The sequence below is a fragment of the Octodon degus genome, unplaced genomic scaffold (genome assembly GCF_000260255.1).
Source record: "Octodon degus isolate 3935 unplaced genomic scaffold, OctDeg1.0 scaffold00113, whole genome shotgun sequence".
In the NCBI taxonomy this organism is placed as follows: Eukaryota; Metazoa; Chordata; class Mammalia; order Rodentia; family Octodontidae; genus Octodon; species Octodon degus.
In genome coordinates, this window is record NW_004524689.1 from 1982358 (window position 1) to 2003871 (window position 21514).

The window sequence follows — 21514 nt, forward strand, 5'->3', positions numbered from 1 at the left end:
GCAAGGAGGCTGTCTGGCTGGAGCTGGAGCTGGAGCTTAGAGACCCTTTGGTAACCACCCTGGGCCTCTAAGGACGGGCAAGTGGGTCTCTGCCCCAGCACCGTCCCAGGGAGCAGAACCTGGGGCCACAGCTGGCCCCAGGGCCCACAGCCCCAGCCTGGCTCATGGGCACCGTCTCCCTGCTTAGCTGTGACTCAGGGACTGGGGCCCTCAGGGTGGCTGCTGAGCCAGGGCCTGGGGCTGGGGGCTCCCAGACAGTGCCCCCAGGTGCTCGGGCCCCTTTCCTCCTCCTGGCGGCTGGGTGGATCCCAGAGGCGCTGGCACGGGGGAGGCGGCTGGAGAGGGGCGGGCGAGGTGAGTGTGTCAGTTTATCCCAACACAAGTAGTGGCCTGTTGGGGTGGGGTGGGGGCCGGAGGAAATATTTGGGATGGCTGTGAGCGCTGGCCCTTTAAGGCTGCTGTAACCAGACACCTCCGACGGCAGGGACAGAGCAAGCCAGGGAGCGCAGGTTGGGGCTGGGCATCCCCCAGCCCAGCCTGACGTGTCCCCCTCCCCGCCCGCCCCTCCAGGCCCAGTTCAATTTGCTCAGCAGCACCATGGACCAGATGAGCAGCCGCGCGGCCCCAGCCAGCCCCTACACCCCGGAGCACGGCGCCAGCGTGCCCACCCACTCACCCTACGCCCAGCCCAGCTCCACCTTCGACACCATGTCTCCCGCGCCCGTCATCCCCTCCAACACCGACTACCCTGGCCCCCACCACTTCGAGGTCACCTTCCAGCAGTCGAGCACCGCCAAGTCTGCCACCTGGACGGTGAGTGACCCCTGCGCCCCGCAGCAGCATGTGGCTGGCGGGTGGTGGGCTCCAGCTGGGGATGGGCAGCCGCATCCGTCCAGGCACCGCGGTGGGTGACAGGCCAGGAGGGGCGTGAGGCAGAGGCGGCTCCAGCCAGGCAGTCTGGGCATGCCCACCCCCGGACACTGGCGAGGACCAACCAGCAGCCTGTGGGTCCCAGCGGGGCCAAGGGGCCCCACAAAGGGGTGGATGTCCTGCAGAGTGGCGTGGGCAGCCCCTCTGTGCCCAGCAAGAGCCCTGGTTTGCTCCTGCTCTGCTCTGAGCACGGGCTCCTGGGGGCCTCCTTGAGCAGCCCCTGTGCGTGCAAGGATCTGAGCTTTGCCGTCCCCGTCTCGGGGTGTCATCTCTGAGCTGGCTTGGGGACGTCAAGGGTGGCACCACAGTGCTGAGGGCCTGAGTCCCCCCATGCACTTTTGGATACAGCCCAGCCTGGGGGTGGGACTTTGCAGCTTTGGTGGCATTCCACATGCTAGCTCCAGGAGCCGGCACTGTGCTGAGCACACCGAGTTTAGGAAACCCCTGGACCCACCCAGACACCCACGGGGTGCATTTGTTAGTGCCCACATTTCACAGTCCAGGAAGCTGGGGCACAAGCAGCGGCAGTAGCTTACCAGGTCTTGGGGGTAGCAAGTGGGTGTGTGGGGCCAGGGAACCCAGTGGCCTCACATGCAGGGGCTGGGAGGGACCACCTAGAGATGCAGACTGAGGCTTGGGGACTTTGACCAGGAGTGCAGGTCACGTGGCACTGGGCAGGAAGGGAAGCGAGTCCCCACTCCCTCCTTGGTCCATCCGGCTGCACGGGGTGCCCTTGGTGCTGACTTGTGGGCTCCATCCTCCAAGGAAAGCTCTGGCAGCCTTGGCCCACCTGGAAGTTGGACCCTGGAGTGGAAAAGTCTGTCAGAGCATCTGTTCCCACACCTTGGGGAGCACAGCAGGGTCCCCGACTCTGGTTCTTCCAATATACAAAGTGAGCCCTGGGCAGATTCTATGTGATCTTGGTGGTAGCTGAGGTTTTCCCATGCCTTGGTGGGGGTGGGGCAGGGCGGAGCCTAAGGCAGCCCTGGGTCTGCAGTCAGGTTGGCAGTCACAGCACTGAGTGACATCTTGTCTGTGTGCCGCAGCAGAGCTGGGTGTACTACCTTCACCGCTGGGATGACCTGTAGTGTGTGTGTGTGTGTGTGTGTGTGTGTGTGTGTGTGTGTCCCGGCCTGTGCAGGGGCACACATTTGCGTGGGGGGGGGGTCACATCAAGCCTAGTCAAAGGGAACAAGCAGGACTGTCCCCGGCCCAGCTTGGGGGGCTGGGTCGGGAAGGGCTAGAGGCAGTCAGAGGCTCACTACCTCTGGTGACAGGAGGTTCACCACCACCCCTTTCATGTTCCTAAATCTTTCCTCCTCAACGGTGGAGGGAGAACTCAGGCCTTGCTCCCTCCTGCTGGACATTCTGCCGTGGGGATGCCCTGGACTCCTGTGGGCCGCTGCGGGGGCGGTGCTGGGGGGCTGCCTCCCCACCGGGACTCCATCCTCCCGCCCCTGTGGGTGACATGGGGATGTGTGCTTTGCTCTGCTGCTTGGCTTCCGGGGCCCATGGTGATCTGCTTGGTGCTGAAGCAGCCCTGCTGGGGGCCACACAGTGTTCACATGCAGCAGGGGAGGGCTGGGCCAGAGGACGCTGGTGCCTGCTGTGGTCCCCTCCCAGCCCATCTACACAGGGGCGGAGGTGGGACTGACATTGATAATGAGAGTTTTGGCGCCTTGGCGCTAGAGAGCAGGCCCCCACGGGGGGCTCCCTCCCTTCCTGGGATGCAGGCAGGCAGCGCCTGCGCTCAGCTCTGGGGTCTCACTGTGTGGCCGCTGCCCAGACTCGCTGCCCGGGCCCAGAGCCACTTACACCATGCCTGGCCCCTGCCCGCACCGGCTGGTAACTGATGGATAAGTCCTGTTTCTCTCAAGTGCACTTCCGCGTCACCTGCTGCCTCCTTTCCCCTCCCAGAGCTGCACAAACACCTCACAGCCCTCAGTGACCGCGGTGTGAAGGGGGTCTCTGGCTTCTGCTGCTCTGCGCCCACCATGGGCCCGCAGCCACGGATGTTTGTCTGTGTGGGCTGGCCTTCCTGGATGGCAAGACCGCTGTGCAGGTGCCAGTCCTCAGCTCACAAGCTCATGTGCACGTGGACATGGGCATGTGCTTGCACCCACACACATGCACTGTACACACTCAGACATGGGCACCCGTGGACACGGTGCCAGTGCGGTCTCCCTGGTGGCTGTCCAGGGTCCCACCACCCTCACCCCACAGGAAGCCCACAGGCATTCAGTGCCAGGAAAGGGCCTGTGAGCAGGGTAGCAGGGAGCCACGTGGTGCTGCTGCTTTGCTTCTGCTCCTGTGGGTACCCAGCTGGGAAGGGGACCGTGTGGCACAGTGCCCAGAGTCTGGGGAGCAGCACACACAGGCTCACTGTGTCCCTCACCCACTTGGGACCTGGGGGGGGAAGGTCACTGTCTAAGCAGGGGCCTGGTGCCTCATGGGTACCTCCGTGGGGTGGACAGGGCCACTGGGGCTGGACCACAGAGGAGAACATCATGGGCGTCCGTGGTCAGTTCTGTGGCCTCTGTGGGGTTCTGGGGAGTCAGGACATGGGCACTGCTCTCGCCTGGCTTCTGGGCCCTGATGTCCACCCCATCTCAGGGCCATTTCGTAGCTGGCAGTGTTGTGGTAGCTGGTCCCTCTAAAGCAGGGACACGCAGGGTAGTTTGTTCTCCCAGTCAGAACAGCCCTATGCCCTGGGCATCTGGAGTCTGCCAGCCCTGCCCAGCCCCTTCCTGCCCAGCTCTGCAAGACATTCAGAGCAGGCTGTGAGGCCGGGCAGGAAGCCCACGTAATCGGAAGCACGCTCAGCACGGCATCAGTGGGCTTGTTGGAGGCAGGCTCCGGGGCACAGCCAGCAGCCTGCAAGGCAGCCGAGGGGCTCGGGGGGCCCCGGTGTCCTGGGCTCTGGCATGTGCGGTGGGGGCAGCCCCTTGGGACATGAGAGCCCCCTCTGGGCAAGGCAGGCAGGCAGGACGAAGGCCCGACATGGGACTCCTGGGGAGGGCGAGTCTGAGTCAACACTAATGGATTCGCAGAAAACTTTCCAGCCCCTCGGAGGTTTGCAGGCAGAGAATAGCGGAGGTGTCCCAACATGACTGTGGTATCAGTTGCGTTATCCTAAAAGTTTATGGAATGCATAAGTGGAATTAATACCTTTTACTGGCACCAGGAGCAATTATGTGTATTTAAAGCCGAGGGAAGAGTTCTAACAATGTTTATTGTGGAGATGAAACGTGGATTATTAGGGGAAACAAGAGCACTTAGAGAGAAATTGCCTCAATCTCTCGCATTGTGACAGCTCCAGAGGGCGACAGAGCAGGATGCTTAGGCTTGGTCGGTGAGGCCTGGTGGCCTGAGGTGGGGTCACAGCGCTGGGCCTGGAGGCCCCGAGTCCCGGAGCAGCCGCACTGCACAACCCTGCGGCTCCTGGAGGGGCCGTGAGCCGGCGCCCTTGAGGGACAGGATTCCACCATGGGGTCCCCTGGGGCTGGGGCTGAGCCAATCTGTGTTCAGGAAGAAGCGCCCATTTCCCAAGGCTGATTTCCAGAGAGAGAGAGAGACAGCTGTGCAGACAACTCTGCAGTTGGGCTGACCACAGCCCCACGTGCTGGTCCCTCACCGGGGTGGGTGGGCGTTCCTGCTGTCCACCACACAGAGGAGAGACTAGGGCAGGGCAGCCCAGTCACCGCCAGTGCTCCACAGAGCAGCTGACTCGCCCCCTCCATCCTGAGCCCTGCTGTGCTCTGGGAGAGGAGAGCCACCCTTTCCGGGGGAGCTCTGTGGCAGAGGTGAGGAGGCACTGACCCCGGAGTCCTGCTGCTTGGGCTGAGGGAAAAGACTCCCAGGGGAGCCCCACAGCAGCAAGCGCCTCTCCCTGTGCAGAGGAGGGGCATTGCCCCCCTTCGTCACTGGGTGACAAGTGGCAGTTCCCTGGAGCTCCAGGATGAAGGTGCTAGTGTCCAACCTCCAAGGGAAAGAGGCGCCCAGCGTGTCCCATGTGTGGCCTGGGCCTGGCCTCCCCTGCCCATGGCATCCCAGCTCTGCCAGTCCTTGTGGGAGAGTCCCCAAGGGAGCTCCAGGCCCGCTCTGGAACGGAGCTCAGCTGGAGTGGGTCCTGGGTGACCCGAGCCCTGGCCGTGCAGGCATCCCGCTGCGTTCCTGCCCCCTGCAGGCCAGGGTTCAGGCATGGGACAACACCTTGGCTTCTCAGATCCTCTTGCAAGCCTGAGGTGCACAGACAGGCGGCCCCACAGTCCTCTGGTCTGCCTCGTGGAGAAGGTCCTGAACCCCTGGGCACTCTGTCCCTTTCCTACATGGGCCAGCAGAGGCTCACAGGGTGGTGTGCTGGACAGGTGGCAGCAGGAGGCTCAGAGACTAAGGCAGTGGGCGCAGGGTTTTCTGGGAAGCTGGCTGGCTGGTGAATCTGTGGGCAGAGAAGCCTCTCGAAATGCTGCCACCCCCCAGGGCCACCACAGGTGCACACCCAGCAGACCAGCCACTTCCCCTGGCAGTGCCAGCTGCAGCCGCCTCGGCCCCTTGCCCTTCACACTGCATATGTGTGGGCCCAGCTGCAGCTCTTGGGCCTCAGGGAAGATGTGGCTATGTGGGGCTGAGCTGAGGCTGCCCCTGCAGGCCCTGGCTCTGGGCAGGAGTGCTCTCAGTCAAAGTCAGGGCTCCAGAGTAGCCCCCTGTGCCTGGGAGGCTCTGTTGAACACTAATGAGTTTGGTGAAAACCTAGACTGCGGCCCACTCTTACCTTAGAAGGGAGAGATGACCACCCCACCTGCCCCAGCTGCAGGACCCTCTGTGCCACTGCACAGAATGACCACAGCTGGTGGCCCTGTCCTTGCTGCAGGTCAGGGGGGGTGAGGTATGGCACAGTGAGCGAGCGTCCTGGGGTGGGCCCCTGTCAGAGCACCCCACACTCCAGGAGCTGGAGGATCCAGGGGCAGCTCACTGCGGGTGCCTGTCCCCAGGTGCCAGGGCAGACGGGCATGGGCTGGCCAGCTGGGAGACCTGAGATGAGCATGATGCCCTGGACACACCCTGTTCTTGTCCCCAGAGCTCTGCCTGCCACCCTCTCTGACCCTGAGGTTCCATGGTGGTGACCCAGGTCACAGATAGGAGCAGACAGGGCCTGCCTCTTGCAGGGGTTCCCACTGGTCCCTCACAAGGACCCCAACTCTGGGCAGGGCGAGCAAGGCCAACTCAGCATCTCAGTCACAAAACAGTGGTCAGCCCCACCCTTGACAGCTGTGGTCCTCAGTCCTCGGGGCCCAGCAGGACAGCCCCGGCCATGCCCTGAGGAGCCAGTGGCATTTGAGGCCAGTCTGCCTGGTGATGGGGCTGAGGTTTGGTGGCAGGAGAGAGCCCAGAGCAGGTGCTAAGACCTTAGTGATCCCAGAGGTGTGCAAGTCCCTCCCTCACCCAGAAGGAAGCCAGCCGAAGTGTCCTCTCACGCCATCTCTGTCCTCTAGGCAGCCGCTGTGGTTTTCCCCATACCCACTGGGAGGAACTCACCCTGTTCTTGGCAGCTCACAGGGTGCAAAGAAACACTCAGATTCACTGGGTTGATGCAATGGAGGCAGACGGGGAACCCCAAGGGGCGCAGGAGTTCCTGTTAGCCTGGCCCCACCCCCAGGGCTCCCATCACTCAGCTGTTCCAACAAGGGGTGAACCTGAGCCATCTAGGGGTTGGCTTGATTGACTAACCCCTGGCCATTAGTGACGGGCCTGACCGCATCCCCCGCTCCTCCTAGGGTGGTCGGTGGGGGTGAGGTTGCAGGACCAGCCCTCATCCAGCCCTGGTCTTGCTCTTTCTCCTGACCAGCCCCCACCCCCAGCCACCTGGGGGCTGACAGTCTTCAGGGGCTTATTAGCATAATAAAGATGTTGTCCCTTTGAAGAGTCTTAGGATGTTAGGAGTTGTATGCCAGGAACCCAGGAGGAGGACCAAGGACACATTTCACAATATTGCCCGGCCCAGCAGGCAGCCGGCAGCGGCAGGGCAGCGCAGTGCGGGTACCGTCCATCCCGCCCAACCCTGCTGGCAGTTCAGGATGAATCCTTAGCTCTCGTGTGGGCTGGAGGCTGTGGGGGTTGGGGCAGATGCAGGAGCCCTGTGGAGAAGGTGGGGTCCCCCAGCTAGCATCCACTGACCACTCTTCTGGCAATGGCGCTGGCCCTACTCAGGTGTCCCAAGCCCTTCCTGCAGACTGAGCCCCAGCCCTGCAGCCTGTGGCAGGGCCCTTAGGTTCCCAAGCCTCCTGTGAAAGCCTGCCAGGGTCCCCTGTGTGGGCAGGCTCCCGTGGGACCTGCAGGGCCCCAGGTCTCGGTGGGCAGTGGCCTCCCTGAAGGCTGCTCCAGCTGGCCCTTGGCACACCTCACCTGAGGGGCACATTCCTGTCTCTAGCTAGCAGTGCTTGAGGAGTCTTTCTGGGCACACTGGCTCTGACCTCTGCACTCGCTGGAGCCCTGCCTCCCGGGTTGCTAGAGCTCAGCCGGTGCTCACAGCCTGGTGAGAAGGTACCCTGAGACAGGTTGGGGTGACCATCACATGTACCCCCTTCTGCTGACCTCCCACTTCCAGCAGCTCCCTGCCAAATGCAGGACCAAGAGGGTGTGGGGCTGAGATGGCACCCACAAAGGCAGAGCTGGCCTGGGCCAGTGTCACCATGACCCAAGGACTGTGGACCAGGTTCCTCGGAGTGCTGGGGCTGGCCTGTGCCCATGGAGTCTTGTGCTGGGTCCTGCGGGTCAGCTGGAAGCTGTTCTGAGGGCCCATGGCATAAGGGTCCATGGCCCAAGAGAGGAGAGAGGGGTCCCTAGATGCGTGTGTGCACACACGGCTGGGGGCGACGGATGAAGACGGGCTGTAAAGACCACTTCAAAAACTAAAAGCCCCCACTGCGGACGCGGGCTCCCAGAATCTGTTGTAACAGATTCACCCAAGCTGGTTAACGGTATTTGTGGTTTGCAAGATGCTACATGTCCCGGGAAAATGACAGACAAGTTATTATCACCTCTGCACTGTGCTCCTGCCCAAACCTGCCCGTGCCGGGCGCCCAGCTGCTGAGAGTGGGTGCCAGGAAATTAACAGCCCCGCAACGCGCCCGCCCCCACCCGCCCCCACCCGCCCTCTCACCCGCTGCCCCAGCCAGCCCCACCAGGCCCAGGGCTCCCAGCCAGGGCAGGCCCATCGTGGGCTGGGGTGGGGAGGGGTCAGGTAGAGCCGTGGTGGCAGGGACAGTGCTTGGGTGAAGCGTTTCCGAATACACGCATCCGAACAGGCAAGTCTAGACGGCTCTGTGTCAACAGCCGAAGATAAATAAGATTTTATCGGCTCGGAATCTGTTGAAACACATCCACCTAGCGGTTCCAGGGGAGAAGGAGGTAGGAGGGGGCGCAGGCGGAGGGAGCGTCTCCTTGGACCTTCTGCGGGAAGCGCACTCACCTGCAGGGCCAACGACAGGGTCCTGACTCCACCGGATGCCACGAGCCATGCCGGAGGAAGGCTCTGGGGCATCGGGCAGGATTGCAACACTCTAGTTCTGTGGCCCCCATGTCCCCACGCCCCCACCCGGATGCTCCAGGCAACTGGAAGCCACAGGCTACCAGTCTCGCCAGGATTTGGCCGTGTGTCCAGCCCACTGCTGTGGGCATGAGCCGTGCCTTGGGCACCTCTGAGGGAGGGGGCCTTACGCAGGCTTGGGGGTGAGAGATGGCACTCAGCTTGCCCAGGGCAGCGGCCCTTCGGTCCCCACCCCAGACCTTCGGACCAGAGGCTGCTGTTTGTCCCTGTACTAGCGGGCTCCAGAGGCGAAGGCCTGGCCACTCTGCGTGGTACCTGGGACAGCTCCCGGCGCCAGCTCCTCCCCGGGGCGGAGCGTCTACCGCACCCCTGTCCAGCGCCTCCGCCCTGGCCTTCGCTTTCCCGGGCTCTCCCGCGCCCCACAGGCTGCACCGCCGCGTGTATTAGCCAGGGCCCCTCTCACAGCTCACAGTTCCCCAGGACCGGGCGGGCTGGGGTGTCGCACAACCGCCCGACAGAGGTAGAGCCGGCAGGTCCGGAGCTGCGGACAGGCTATTGGGACTCGCCCTCCGAGCTGCGGGGGATGCCTGCAGCAACGCCCCAAACGCCATTCCTGCTTCTTCCTGGGGAGCAGGGTTGGGGAGCCTGGCCTCTGCTCCAGGCGTGTCAGGGCCGCCCAGGAATGTGGTCGCAGGGCCCTGTCATACCCGGCCCCGCCCTGTTCCCATCCCGTCTTGGCCCAGTCTCAGGCTGGGGCTGAGCCCGGGGAGGATGGAGCCCCTGGGTGGTCAGCCCTGCAGCGGGACTTGGGATTCCCTGCCCACCACAGGAAGCCATCACCCCCTCACCTGGTAAGGTGGCAGACACAGGCTGCCACTCACATCCTCTGGCTTCTGGGGCTCTGCATGCCGTGAAGTTTCAGGCAGAACCACAAAGGGGTGTGTCTGAGCCCAAAGCCACCTGCAAGGTCCCTGGTCTCCCTATTGACTGTGACCTGGGCCCCACCTGACAGCGCCACCCTTCAGCCCACTTTCCTTAGCTGAGCCTAGAGCTGGCAAGCAGTAGGTGTTCAACAGATGCTCACAGTGATTAGCCCTGGAGGACACACTATTCTGAGGTGGGTCCTCCTCTAGGAAGCACCCCGGGGCTGGGACACCACCCTGCACCTGTGTGGTGCTGGGTCCTCTGTGGAGTTGACATCTGAGTACCTTTCCTGCTACCTGCACCACACCAGGGGGCAGGGGCAAGGCTGCTCCTCTCTCCCTCCAGGGCCCTGGTCTGGGAGACCCTGTGTGCTGCACACAGCAGGTGTTTCACTAGTGACCTGCAGGGTTAGCTCACCAGGGAGCGCCTGGGGCCTCAGAGATGTCCGGTAGTCTCTCTTCCACCGCCAGCTCTGTGTCCCTCTTGCCTGCCACCATGTGGTCCCCTCCCTCTGCTCCCAACCTGCATGGATAGAGACCACAACACATGCAGCTGGAGGCGAAGCCCCCAACACTGGCTCCTGGACGTGCAGTAAGGTCCTGTGCCTTGTGGACCCTAGGACCACAGGACCCCACTGGGGACCGTGTGACATCCCTGGGGCATGGCGACCACTGTCTCTTGGAGGGGCTGGTTGGGGTGGAGGAGCAGTGGTCATCCCCAGAAAGCAAGCTGAGCACACACAGGGCCAGGGCCAGGCCAGCAGGAGTGGGGGCAGCACCTTGCCAGGGCGCTCTGCTCTCCCAACAGTGCCCAGCCCCACCCCTGCAGGGCTGCCCCGCAGCAGTGTGGCCATCTGGTCCCAGTGCTTGTGCTTGCTGCAGGTCCACAGCGGGGGCCTTGGTCTCTCGGAGCTGGGTGGTTCCATCTTCCTTGGCAAAGGTCAAGTAGCACCCCTGTCCCTTCCCGGGCTCTGCCAGCAGCCCCTTGTCTCTGGCCTCTGCCAGCTGTACCGGGGCGATGGAGCCTCTTCCAGGGGAGTTGAGACTGGTGTGGCTTGTGAATCGGAGTTGCTAGGGCTCGGGTGGGCACAAAGAATGGGGTGGGGTGGAAACTGACTTCGGACCAGCGCTCGTGTGGAAATGAGTGGTGGTCCCCGGGCCTCGCAGGGCATCCAGGCGGAGAGCCCCACAGGGAGCTCCACAGGTAGCGGCGTCCGAGGCCCCTGGGTCAGGCTCCACGGCGGCCTGGACTCCGGCCCTCTTGTCTCCTCAGGTCCTGGGCTGAGGAAGGGATCTTTGTAGTTCCAGCATCCCTCAGAGTTTGCTGAGCTGGTGACTGAGTCCGGGTGTGTTGGTGCACGCCTGTAATCCCAGCGCTGGGGAGGCTGAAAGCAGGAGGATCACTACGAGTCTGAGCTGCGTAGTGAGACCCTGTACCAAATTCATCAAAAAATAAAAGTAAAAAAATAAATCTGCAGACCCCCAGCTCAGGCCCTGCGTCCAGCAGCAAGTCCCGGGTAGAGGGAGAAGGTCCCCTCACCTGGAAGGGGGCCAGCGGTGCGTGCGGCGACGTCATCAGAGCCCGGAAGAGGTTGGGGCGGGGGCGCAGGCCGGCGCGGGCGGCAGTGGAGCTGCCGGCCTCACCCTGCGCCCCCTGCAGTACTCCCCGATGCTGAAGAAGCTTTACTGCCAAATCGCCAAGACGTGCCCCATCCAGATCAAGGTGTCCGCGCCGCCGCCCCCGGGCACCGCCATCCGGGCCATGCCCGTCTACAAGAAAGCGGAACACGTGACCGACGTCGTGAAGCGCTGCCCCAATCACGAGCTCGGGAGGGACTTCAACGAAGGTGAGGCCCCGGGCGGCTGCTGCAGCACCACGGCCAGCAGCCCGGGCGCCCGAGGGATGGGGGCGGGGCCGGAGGCGGGGGGCGGGGCGGGGCAGGCGCTGGGGAGGAGTCTGGGGCGCCGTGGGTCCCTTCCAGCGTGCCTGGCGAGCAGAGCGACGGGGGTCAGGCTCAAGCGCTGAGCTCTACCTGGACACTGCAGGGTCAGGCTTTGTGGCACTAGCTGTGCTGCCCGAGCTCCCCTAACGGTGGCCAGCCCAGGGCGGGGCCCCTCTCTGAAGCAGCGTCCCCTCCCGACAGGACAGTCTGCCCCAGCCAGCCACCTTATCCGCGTGGAAGGCAACAACCTCTCACAGTATGTGGATGACCCTGTCACCGGCAGGCAGAGCGTCCTGGTGCCCTACGAGCCCCCGCAGGTAAGCCAGGGCCGGACAGAGGCACGGGGCACGTCGGGTAGCACAAGGGTCCCTGCTCCGGACCTGCACGTATGCCGGCTCTTCCTCCTTGGTATCTGGCACGAGGTGGTCGTGACCCCTCACCATGTGCACCCATACCCTGGGCCTCCGTGTGCCCCGCTGTGCCATGCGGTGGGTCAACAATCTCCAGGCTCTGCCAGGCTTTGGATCTGTGACAAGCAGTAGGACCCCGAGGCTCTTGCGCCCTGGGTTGACAGAGGCAGGAGGCCAGGGCACTCTTGGGGTAGCCAAGTCTCTGCTGTGGCCGGGGTTGAGGAAGGGGCCACTAGGGTGGGCTGGCAGACCAAGGGAAGGCGGCTGGAGGGGCTGAGGCCTGGACTCCAGAGCAGAGGGGGCTGCGTGAGGGGAGACCTCGCCAGGGTCATTGATGTCCACGCAGGCATGCAGGCAGGGCCTGGAAAGGGTGCAGGTAGACGGTGGGGCGTGCAGGAAGCAGCCAACCAGGAGTGCCTAAGGGGTCTGACCTTTAAACTGAAGCCAGCAGGAGGTTCTGGGGTGGGATGAGGTCGTTAGAGTGAAAGGCTGGGGTCCAGGGCAGCCCGTGGTTGATGGTGGGACAGTGCATTGGAACTGTAGCTTCTCAGGGAGGGCAGGTGACCACAAGGCCTGTTGTGAGACCAGCCCCCACAGCCCCATCCCAGGGCCCCCTGACCCTTTCCACCACCGGGACTGGGCCCTGGCCCTCCCTCTGTGGTGTCCCACTAGGCCTGCCAGAAAGCAGCTCTCACACCCCTGGAAGTTGTTTTGTAAAATACTCTTGACATGTGTATTCTGACCAGGGACACCAGGAAAACTGCCCCATGTTCAGTCCGTAGCACCCCCGGGGACAGGAGTCCTGGCTGGGTTCATATCTCAGTTCTTCCCAAAACTCCCTGAGAGGCTGGGTGGGGGCAGGGGTTTTCCAGGGATGGCTTTGGTCCTTCTCTGAGCAGCACCTCATACCCTTTGGCCCAGAGGAGCTCACAGCACACAAGATCTGTGTGCACATCTGTTCATGCAAAGCACACACCTTCCACAAAGACCTGCACACCCAGGCATGCAGCACACACACGGCCCCCAAGGCCTGTGCACACACACTCTCAGGGCCTTGGGGCCTGTCATTGGCCTTGTCAGGGGAGGCAAACTAGCCATAGACTGTGCTTCCCAAAGGGCTGATGTTGCTTAGAACCCAGGGCCAGCTCAGTGCCTAGTGCCCAGTGCGCGGGATGAGTGGATGGATGGGCGGGCAAATGGCTAAGTGAATGGCTGGCATGCAGATGGACAGATGGGTGAAAGGATGGACACATGGTGGCGGGCTGATGGGCGAGGACATGGACAGGCGGTGGATGCCTGAGCAGGTGAAGAGGGCAGGTGAGTGGGGGTGGACAGGACAGTGGGTGGGTGGGTGAATGGGAGCTGCGTGGGTGAGACTGGCACAGAAGCTCCCTCGCCCACTCCCACCTGGAGCCAGGGTCAGGCTGGAGGCCTCCAGGCCGGTGGGCACCCGCGTGCTCATGTCGCACCCTGGGGGCCTTCCACGCACAGGTGGGGACGGAATTCACCACCATCCTGTACAACTTCATGTGTAACAGCAGCTGCGTGGGCGGCATGAACCGGAGGCCGATCCTCATCATCATCACCCTGGAGACCCGGGAGTGAGTCTGCGGTGGTGGTAGTGGGGGAGTGAGGCGGGGGCGGGGCAGTGAGGGGGGGGCGGAGCCAGCCCTGTGAGAGCCAGGTAGGGCGCCGCTGAGCCTTGGAGGCCCCCTGAAGAGGGGAGTCCTGGGAGAGCGCTGCTGCTGGGGGTGGAGTTGGGGGGGGGTGGCTGCGGCAGGCCGGGCTTGGGCCCTGGACGCTTACAGCTCCCCTGTTTCCTCTCAACAGCGGGCAGGTGCTAGGCCGCCGGTCCTTCGAGGGCCGCATTTGTGCCTGTCCTGGGCGTGACCGTAAGGCGGACGAGGACCACTACCGTGAGCAGCAGGCGCTGAGCGAGAATGCTACAAAGAACGGGGCTGCCAGCAAGCGTGGTGAGCGGGCTCCATCCATGTCCCGGGCAGGCGATGAGGAAGCACGGTGGGGTAGGGTGACAGCTGGCACCCAGCAATGAACTCAGTCGGCTGTCTCTGGCACCTGGGCCCAGGGCCGCATGGCACCTGAAGTCCACTCTGTCCGGCGTGGATACTCCCGGGTCCTGCGCAGTCACTGGGCCACACCATGGGAGGGGAGGGCACCTGCCTGGGGCCATGCCCAGCTCACCGGCCTTTCCTCCACCCCAGCCTTCAAGCAGAGCCCCCCTACCATCCCCGCCCTGGGTGCCAACTCGAAGAAAAGGCGGCATGGGGACGAGGACATGTACTACATGCACGTGAGTGGCACTGTGGCAGCCGGGCGGGCTGGAGCGCTGCAGAAGGCAAAGCAGCGCGGGGCAGATGGAGTCCCGGGAGAGCGCTGCCGGCGGACTGCCGCGGGAGGGAGTCCCTTGGCCCTACCATCCAGCAGGGGGCGCCGCTGCGGCCTGTGTCCGCAGGACCGGGTTCCTCCCCAGGGTCCGGCTTGTTAGGGGCAGCTTCAAATAAATCCCCCTGGCTGAAAACACCGGATCTGGCGGGCAGCAGGAAGAGGGAGCAGGAGCGTGGGTGTCGTTGCCCACGCGGAGGCCCCCGCTGGGTCGCGGCGCTGGTCAGACTGCACCTGGGGAACCCAAGAAGGAGAGACTCCCCGCTGGCTACCAGGGTCCTGCCCCGGCCGGGCAGTGTGGTGCATCCCCTGGCAGCGTCTCTGTGCGCAGGTGAGGGGCCGGGAGAACTTCGAAATCCTGATGAAGGTCAAGGAGAGCCTGGAGCTCATGGACCTCGTGCCGCAGCCCCTCGTGGACTCCTACCGGCAGCAGCAGCAGCAGCAGCTTCTACAGCGGCCGTGAGTGAGCCCCCGCCGCTGCCTGCCCGCCCACCCGCAAGCCCCACAGGGAGCTCTGAGAGGGCAAGGGGACAGTCTGGCCCAGCAGGGAGGTGACCCCGGATGGGCGGGAGGCAGACGGCTGAGACAGCCAGGGCTCCCCCCCAGTGTCCAGGAAGCATTCCCCAAAAGCAGTGCCTAGGAGCCTGGACACTTTACTACCTCGCCCTGCGCCCTGTGAGAGGCCTCATTACAGCTGCCAAGTGGGAGAACAGGAGGGGCTGGCGACACCACAGAGCAGGGTCAGAGGCAGGCCAATGGCAGCCATAGTCTGAGCGTGAGGCTGGCGGAACGAAGTCCCTCTGGCTTCTGCTCAAGTGCTGGGTCTCCATCATCTGCACAGAAGGGCCTGGGTGGGGTGATGGTGCCCAGCTGTCCCCAAACTCAAGTTGGTGCTCTCTGGGCAGGAGCCACCTGCAGCCGCCGTCCTACGGGCCTGTCCTCTCGCCCATGAGCAAAGCGCACGGCAGCGTCAACAAGCTGCCCTCAGTCAACCAGCTGGTGGGCCCGGCTCCCCCACACACCTCAGCCACTGGGCCCAGCCTAGGACCCATGGGTGAGTCCCTCAGGCAGCGAGGCCCCAGGGTTGGGGACCCAGGGTGACCTGTATGTGGATGGGCCAGCCACACCCCAACCTGTGGGGCTCTCGGTGGCCGCTTCCCCAACAGTTGCAGACTGCTGTGACCACCCCACTCCAGGGTCCTCCCTTTGTGGGGCACTAGTGGTGTGTGGTTAAGAGCATGTGCTTCACCCCTACCCTGCTTCCTAGCAGCGTGGGAGCTCAGGGAAGGTTCCTAACCTCACAGAGCCTCAGCTTCCCTGCCAGAAAATTGGTGGAAGAAGAAACAGGACTCACTCATTTTGAGGGTTAAATGACCTAAAGCCTTGTGGGGGTTCAGTATTCATGGGGAGCTCAGCAGGGTGCAGTCAGGCTGCTCCTGGGAGGTCCCTAGGTGGGCACAGCCCAGCCTGTTTCCTGAAGCGCCTGCTGTCACCTTGGTCCCGACCTCGTGGGGCACAGGCACGGGCCTCAAGCCTTGGTCTATGGGCATGCTGCCAGGCTGACCCCACCTCTGGCCTCCTGCTGAGCCCAGTGCCTGGGCATTGCCCACTCCTAATGCCCACCCACCCTCTTGCCAGCCCCAGCGATGCTCAGTGGCCACAGCCACGCCATGCCCCCCAACGGTGAGCTGAACGGCGGCCACAGCTCCCAGACCATGGTCCCGGGGTCCCACTGCACCCCACCACCCCCCTACCATGCCGACCCCAGCCTTGTCAGGTGCGTAGACGGCTGTTCAGCCCCATCCTGGCTTCTCAGCATGCGGCTTTCCCCAGCACAGGATGTTGGGAGGTGTCATGGTGGGTTCATCAAGATGCTCAAAAAGCACCAAGCCAGCGCTCCTGGGCATGGCGCCCAGGGTGGGGCACATGGGCCTCCCGAGGGGCTGCAGCTCTATCACTGTGGCCACCTCACTCACTGGGGTGACCAGCAGCTGCCAGGGCCCTCTCCAGGGGGGCCAAACCGCAGCCCAGGAGCTCAAAGTTAACGCCACTTCTTTTTTCTCAATCTCTCTGCAGTTTTTTAACAGGCTTGGGCTGTCCCAACTGCATCGAGTATTTTACCTCCCAAGGGTTGCAGAACATCTACCACTTGCAGAACCTAACCATAGAGGTAAGCTCGAGACCTGGGGCCGGGACCAGGGCAGCTCAAGACCTGGGGCTGGGGCCAGAGCAACACTCATTTTGTAGAGCCCTTTCTGGCTGCAGCGTATGCGGCAGCTGTGAGCTCTCCGGTGAGGGGCAGGTACACCCGGCCTGCCAGAGTTGAGCTCCAGGGTTCCTCTTTTGTCAGTGTCTCTTGGTGCCCAGAGGCCTGGCTGCTTTTAATGTTAAGGGTTAGACTGTTTCCAAGGCATAAAGAATGGGAGAAGTTAGGGCCCGAGGGAGACAGGTGAGTTCAGGGCCATGTACACAAAAGGCAAATGGCTGACCCTGAGCCACTCGCCCACCCCACGCATCCCATGCACCCCACACCCTACACATCCCACATACCCCATGTAACCTACATACCCCACGCACTGTACACAACCCGTGCACCCCACACACATGGCTGCCCGATGTCCTAGGCTCAGCGTGTGTGGGTGGAAGGGCCTACACCCATGAGGAAACGGGTTTGAATTAAGTAAGACTACAGCAGGCCCAGGTCCAGGCCCAGGCAGCTTGGAGAAGCCCGAAGGGCACAGTGGTTAGCCTCATGGTCCAGTGGGGCCTCAGCTCTCTATCACAGGCTCAGTGGGGTTAAGGGCCAGCTCGTTTGTCCTCGCCAAGGCACGAGGCCAGAGACACAGACATGTCGGAGAGAGCCGGGGTCAGCACCTCGTAAGTGCATCTCGTTGGCCATGCCTGGGCACCCGCTTGCCACCCGCGCAGCACAGTCCTTGGCGGTCCCGGCAGCCCCCTCACAGCAGCCCTGCTTGCAGGACCTCGGGGCCCTGAAGATCCCCGACCAGTACCGCATGACGATCTGGAGGGGCCTGCAGGACCTGAAGCAGGGCCACGAGTGCGGCCAGCAGCTGCTGCGCTCCAGCAGCAACGCCGCCACCATCTCCATAGGCGGCTCAGGCGAGCTGCAGCGGCAGCGGGTCATGGAGGCCGTGCACTTCCGCGTGCGCCACACCATCACCATCCCCAACCGCGGTGGCCCAGGCGGGGTGGCCGGTACTGATGAGTGGGCCGACTTTGGCTTTGACCTGCCAGACTGCAAGTCCCGCAAGCAGCCCATCAAGGAGGAGTTCCCAGAGAGCGAGGGGCGCTGAGGCGCTGCCCTGGCACCTTCCCTGCGGCTGGATGGACAGGACACTGGGCTGCGCCCAGGGACACGGCAAGGTCCTCCGATCCAGCACCACTTCTGAGGGACATCACTGGCCTCAAGGGCTACCCAGGCCCAGGGGCCACCTGCAGACAGCCTGGACGCCCGCCTTTTGGAAACTCCCGAGCTGCCTGCTGTGTGCCTGCAGGGGCCAGGTGGGTTGGACAGGGCTGTTCCTGGAGCTGGGGACTGTGCTCAGGACCGCCTGCTGTCTTTCTGTGACTGCCAACAAGTATTCCCACGTCTGAGGACGGCAGCAGCCAGCGACCAAGGCCTCACCCAGGACCCTGGGTCTGCAGACGAATATGGTGCCGTGGCTGCCCGAGGCCAGGCTGGGGACTCCTCGGCGGGACACGAGGATCAGCTCTGTCCCCAGCCCACAGCTCTACAGGGACTGTGGTGACTTTCCTGGTCCACATGGAGACCTGGGTTTGCTGGAACTGGAGCCAGCTGAGCCCGCAATGGTCCTGGGGCCCCTACTGAGCAGATCGAGGGACAGCTGTACTCAGATGCTGGAGATTGATATTTGATAAAGTGATGCAGTTTTCTATGCCATGGGTCAGCCTGCCCTTTCTCTCTCTCTCTCTCTCTCTCTCTCTCTCTCTCTCTCTCTCTCTCTCTCTCCTTTCTTTTTTTTTTTAACTTTCATTCCTAACATCTCCTGTGAATTCAACCCAGAGCACCCCTGGCTTTTCCATACCTTGTGCCAACAAGCCGAGCTAAGGGACAAGCTCAGGGATGGAGGGCATCAGTGGCCCCCAGGATGGCTTGGATGGAGAGCAGAGGGGAACACCCTGCAGCTGCAAGTGGCCAGGGCAGTGCAGGGCTCAGAGGTGACTCTGTGTTGGGGGACCCCTGCTCCTCGGAGGGTGGCACTAATATGGGACCCGGGAGCCAGGTACTCATGAGGCAGCCGAGGAGGAGTTAGGGGACCCGGCCCCCCTGAACCAAGGTTGTTCCACCCGAGACAAGTCAGGAGCACTTGGGGTTGGAACAGAAGACCCTGCGTGCACCTGCAGGGTGCACCTAATGCCAGCCCTCTGACCCCTAGGTGGCATGAGCCTGGCTTCAGCCCTGTGCCCATTCTGAGATGCCCCACCTCTGAGCCTGGCTCCTCTTACTAATGCTGCCTGCAGAGGTGGAGACCCTGACCCCATGAGGCCTGGACCCCAGCTGTGACTCCATCCTGGAGCGCCCAAGTGTGGACATCGCCTGTCTCTGCTTATTGAATGCAGTGACTGGGGCTGCAGGAGTGTGGGAGCCCCACTCAGGGGCACACTTCCTGGGGGACCTGTGAGCTTCACAGAGGGTGGCAGCAGGAAGTGGACCTCAGAGCGCCCCCACTCCCTCCCCCAAGGTAGGCCTTGACTGGGGCCCTCGGCGTCCCCAGAAACACCCGCAGGCATCCAACACAGCAGCAGCTGGGCAGTGAGCAAGCTTCTGCTGCACAGGTGGGGAAACTGAGGCGGGATGGGCCAGTCCCCTCTGCCTCCAGTACTGGCTTGCAGAGAAACAGAGCTGGAGGCTGACCACATGAGGCCTGGAGCTGCACAGGGGTGTGTTTCCCATGCACATTCCTGAGGATGTGCACCTGGGAGGGGCTTGCCCAGAGACTCTGACTTGCTCCTGGGAAGGCTCAGGGCTGGGAAGCCCCTGGAGGAAGCCGCCTGCTGACCGCCAGACAGGGAGGCAGGAGGGACACCCCGGGCTCACCACCAGCAGGATGGGGTCAGGTACCACCTGGATACCTGACCACCAGGCCCTGCTAAAGCCCCTGAGGAGTCTGACGATTCGTTGCTCCCCACCCCCAGAGGACACGGAGGGTACGAGCTTGCTCTGAAGGAGCTCGCTTCAGCATAGCAAGTGGAACCACCAGGAACATTCGCCCTGCATGCCTGACCCATGGTCTAGACAACTCGAAAAGCAAGAAAAGATAAACGGAAGCCAGGGTGGGTGGCCTTGCCGCCCGTGTCCCTCACCTCTGTACTCTGCATGGCCCGGGGTTCTTTTAGTTGTGTTTGGTGGAAAATTCTGCTTGGTTATATGATAAAGCATGTGCCTGGGTGGGCGGCTATCGTGGCTGCACCTGAGGGACAGTGCAGAGGTCCTCTCTTCCTGCCACACACGCACGCACGCACACGGGCATGGCATAGGTGGGAGGCATGTGGCCCTCCGTTGCTGGCTGGCTGGTCTCCCCCTGCTGTCATCTTGCCCAAGGGCTCAAGGGACATTTCCCTGCCCCACGGGGGAGGGCGAGGTGTAGGGGTGCCCGGTGCTGACCAGGCCTTGCAGGCACAGGGCCGTGACCCTCCCAATCCCGGGAAGCAGGTCTCTGGCCCGCGTGAGGCCACAGACAGCGCCAGCAGCCAGTAGGCAGCAGAGCCAGCCACGAAGGTGTGGGGCCCATGGTGGCACTAGTCAGGGTCTGTGGCCAGATAGGCCTCAGCCTGGTCCTCGTGGTACCTGGACAGATAGCCTCCCTTGAGAGCTGTGGAGACCCCTGGAGGGAGGCTGAGTCTGTACCCACTGGTGCAGAGCGAGCAAGAGAAGCAGGCTGGCGAGAGCAGGGCTGGGCAGGGCCAGCTGGGCACTGGCCACAGCCTCCCGTTCAGCGGGACCACCCATGTGTCCCCTGCCCAGACTATCCCAAGTGGGCTTCTCGCTCTGTGTGTGCCCTGCAGCAGCACTCCAGGTGCCAAAGGCGCCAACCCCATGGAGCCGGAAGCAAATGGGGGTCTGGGGTGTTTCAACAGACGCACCAACGTGCTTCACCGCCAGAGCCTTAATATACCTGCTGGAAAGGCGCGCACACACTGGCACTTCGGCCTGAGGGAAGGGTAGCGCTCGCTTTTTAAGAGTTTCTTTAAGTAGGCATAAGAAAAGTAATGACAGTAAAATCTTGCTTTGGGAGCCCAGTTCATTTGGGAAACACGCTTATAATGCCAAGCACTCGGTGATCAAAGCAAAGCACACTTCCCCGTAAGAAGTGATGGAGACTCAGGCGATTTGTTCCCTAACCCAAAACACCAGTGACCGAGGTGCTGCGACACAGCAGGATGCTCTGCTGAGCTAGCGGCCTCCACAGGGGCACGGGGAGCCCGACCCTGTGACAGCGGCCCCCGCAGAGGACTCCAGCTCCCCAGCAGTCTCTGTGTGCACACGCACCGCCACTGTGGTCACCAAGCGTGGACGGCTGGCTGGGGAGCATCATCGGCTGTGACAGCGCCGCGGCAGGGCGCCCAGATGTGACGGAGCCTTTCGGAGCCCTTCACACACACGGTGCTGCCTGCCGGCAGTGGCACAGGTTCGGGGGCCAGGCAACGGTGCAGCGGGGAGGAGCAGGAGAGGGGAGAGGCTGGGGGGGGGAGAAACCGGGAGGCCAGGAAGGCCAGCAGAGAGAAGACGGAAGAGACCGGAGCGAGATAGAGGAAAGGAAATGGAAGGAGAGGTGAAGAAGAAGCGAGGACGACCCCCGGGCCACCCAAAGCTGCGCGCCGCTGCATCTCGCGTCTAGCGCCTGTGACCTGCCGCCGTCGCCACCATGCCCAAGAGAAAGGCCGAAGGGGATGCTAAAGGTGATAAAGCCAAGGTGAAGGATGAACCACAGAGAAGATCTGCAAGGCTGGCTGCTAAACCAGCTCCTCCAAAGCCAGAGCCCAAGCCTAAAAAGGCGCCAGCAAAGAAGGGAGAGAAGGTACCCAAAGGGAAAAAGGGAAAAGCTGATGCCAGCAAGGATGGGAATAACCCTGCAGAAAATGGAGATGCCAAACAGACCAGGCACAAAGAGCTGAAGGTGCTGGAGACGCCAAGTGAAGTGTGTGCATTGTTGATAACTGTGTGCTTCTGGTGACTGTACAGTCTGAAATACTATTTTTTTATCAAGTTTTATAAAAATGCAGAATTTTGTTTTACTTTTTTTTTTAAGCTATGTTGTTAGCACACAGAACACTTCATTGTTGTTTTGGGGGGAAGGAGCATATGTCAGTAGTACA

At 62.7% G+C, this 21514-nt stretch overlaps 1 protein-coding gene across 1 annotated transcript in view; it reads left to right on the forward strand.

The window, feature by feature from the left end:
* Positions 1 to 18034, forward strand: part of Tp73 (tumor protein p73) — a 42649-nt gene extending 24615 nt beyond the window's left edge. The window contains exons 4-14 of the mRNA XM_004639612.2: positions 571 to 813; positions 11060 to 11246; positions 11544 to 11659; positions 13244 to 13353; positions 13583 to 13725; positions 13975 to 14063; positions 14487 to 14614; positions 15061 to 15209; positions 15794 to 15932; positions 16232 to 16325; positions 17134 to 18034. Coding sequence (XP_004639669.1) covers positions 571 to 813; positions 11060 to 11246; positions 11544 to 11659; positions 13244 to 13353; positions 13583 to 13725; positions 13975 to 14063; positions 14487 to 14614; positions 15061 to 15209; positions 15794 to 15932; positions 16232 to 16325; positions 17134 to 17469 — 1734 coding nt within the window. The 3' untranslated portion in view covers positions 17470 to 18034. The remainder of the gene's footprint in view (positions 1 to 570; positions 814 to 11059; positions 11247 to 11543; positions 11660 to 13243; positions 13354 to 13582; positions 13726 to 13974; positions 14064 to 14486; positions 14615 to 15060; positions 15210 to 15793; positions 15933 to 16231; positions 16326 to 17133) is intronic.
* Positions 18035 to 21514: the final 3480 nt, after the last annotated feature.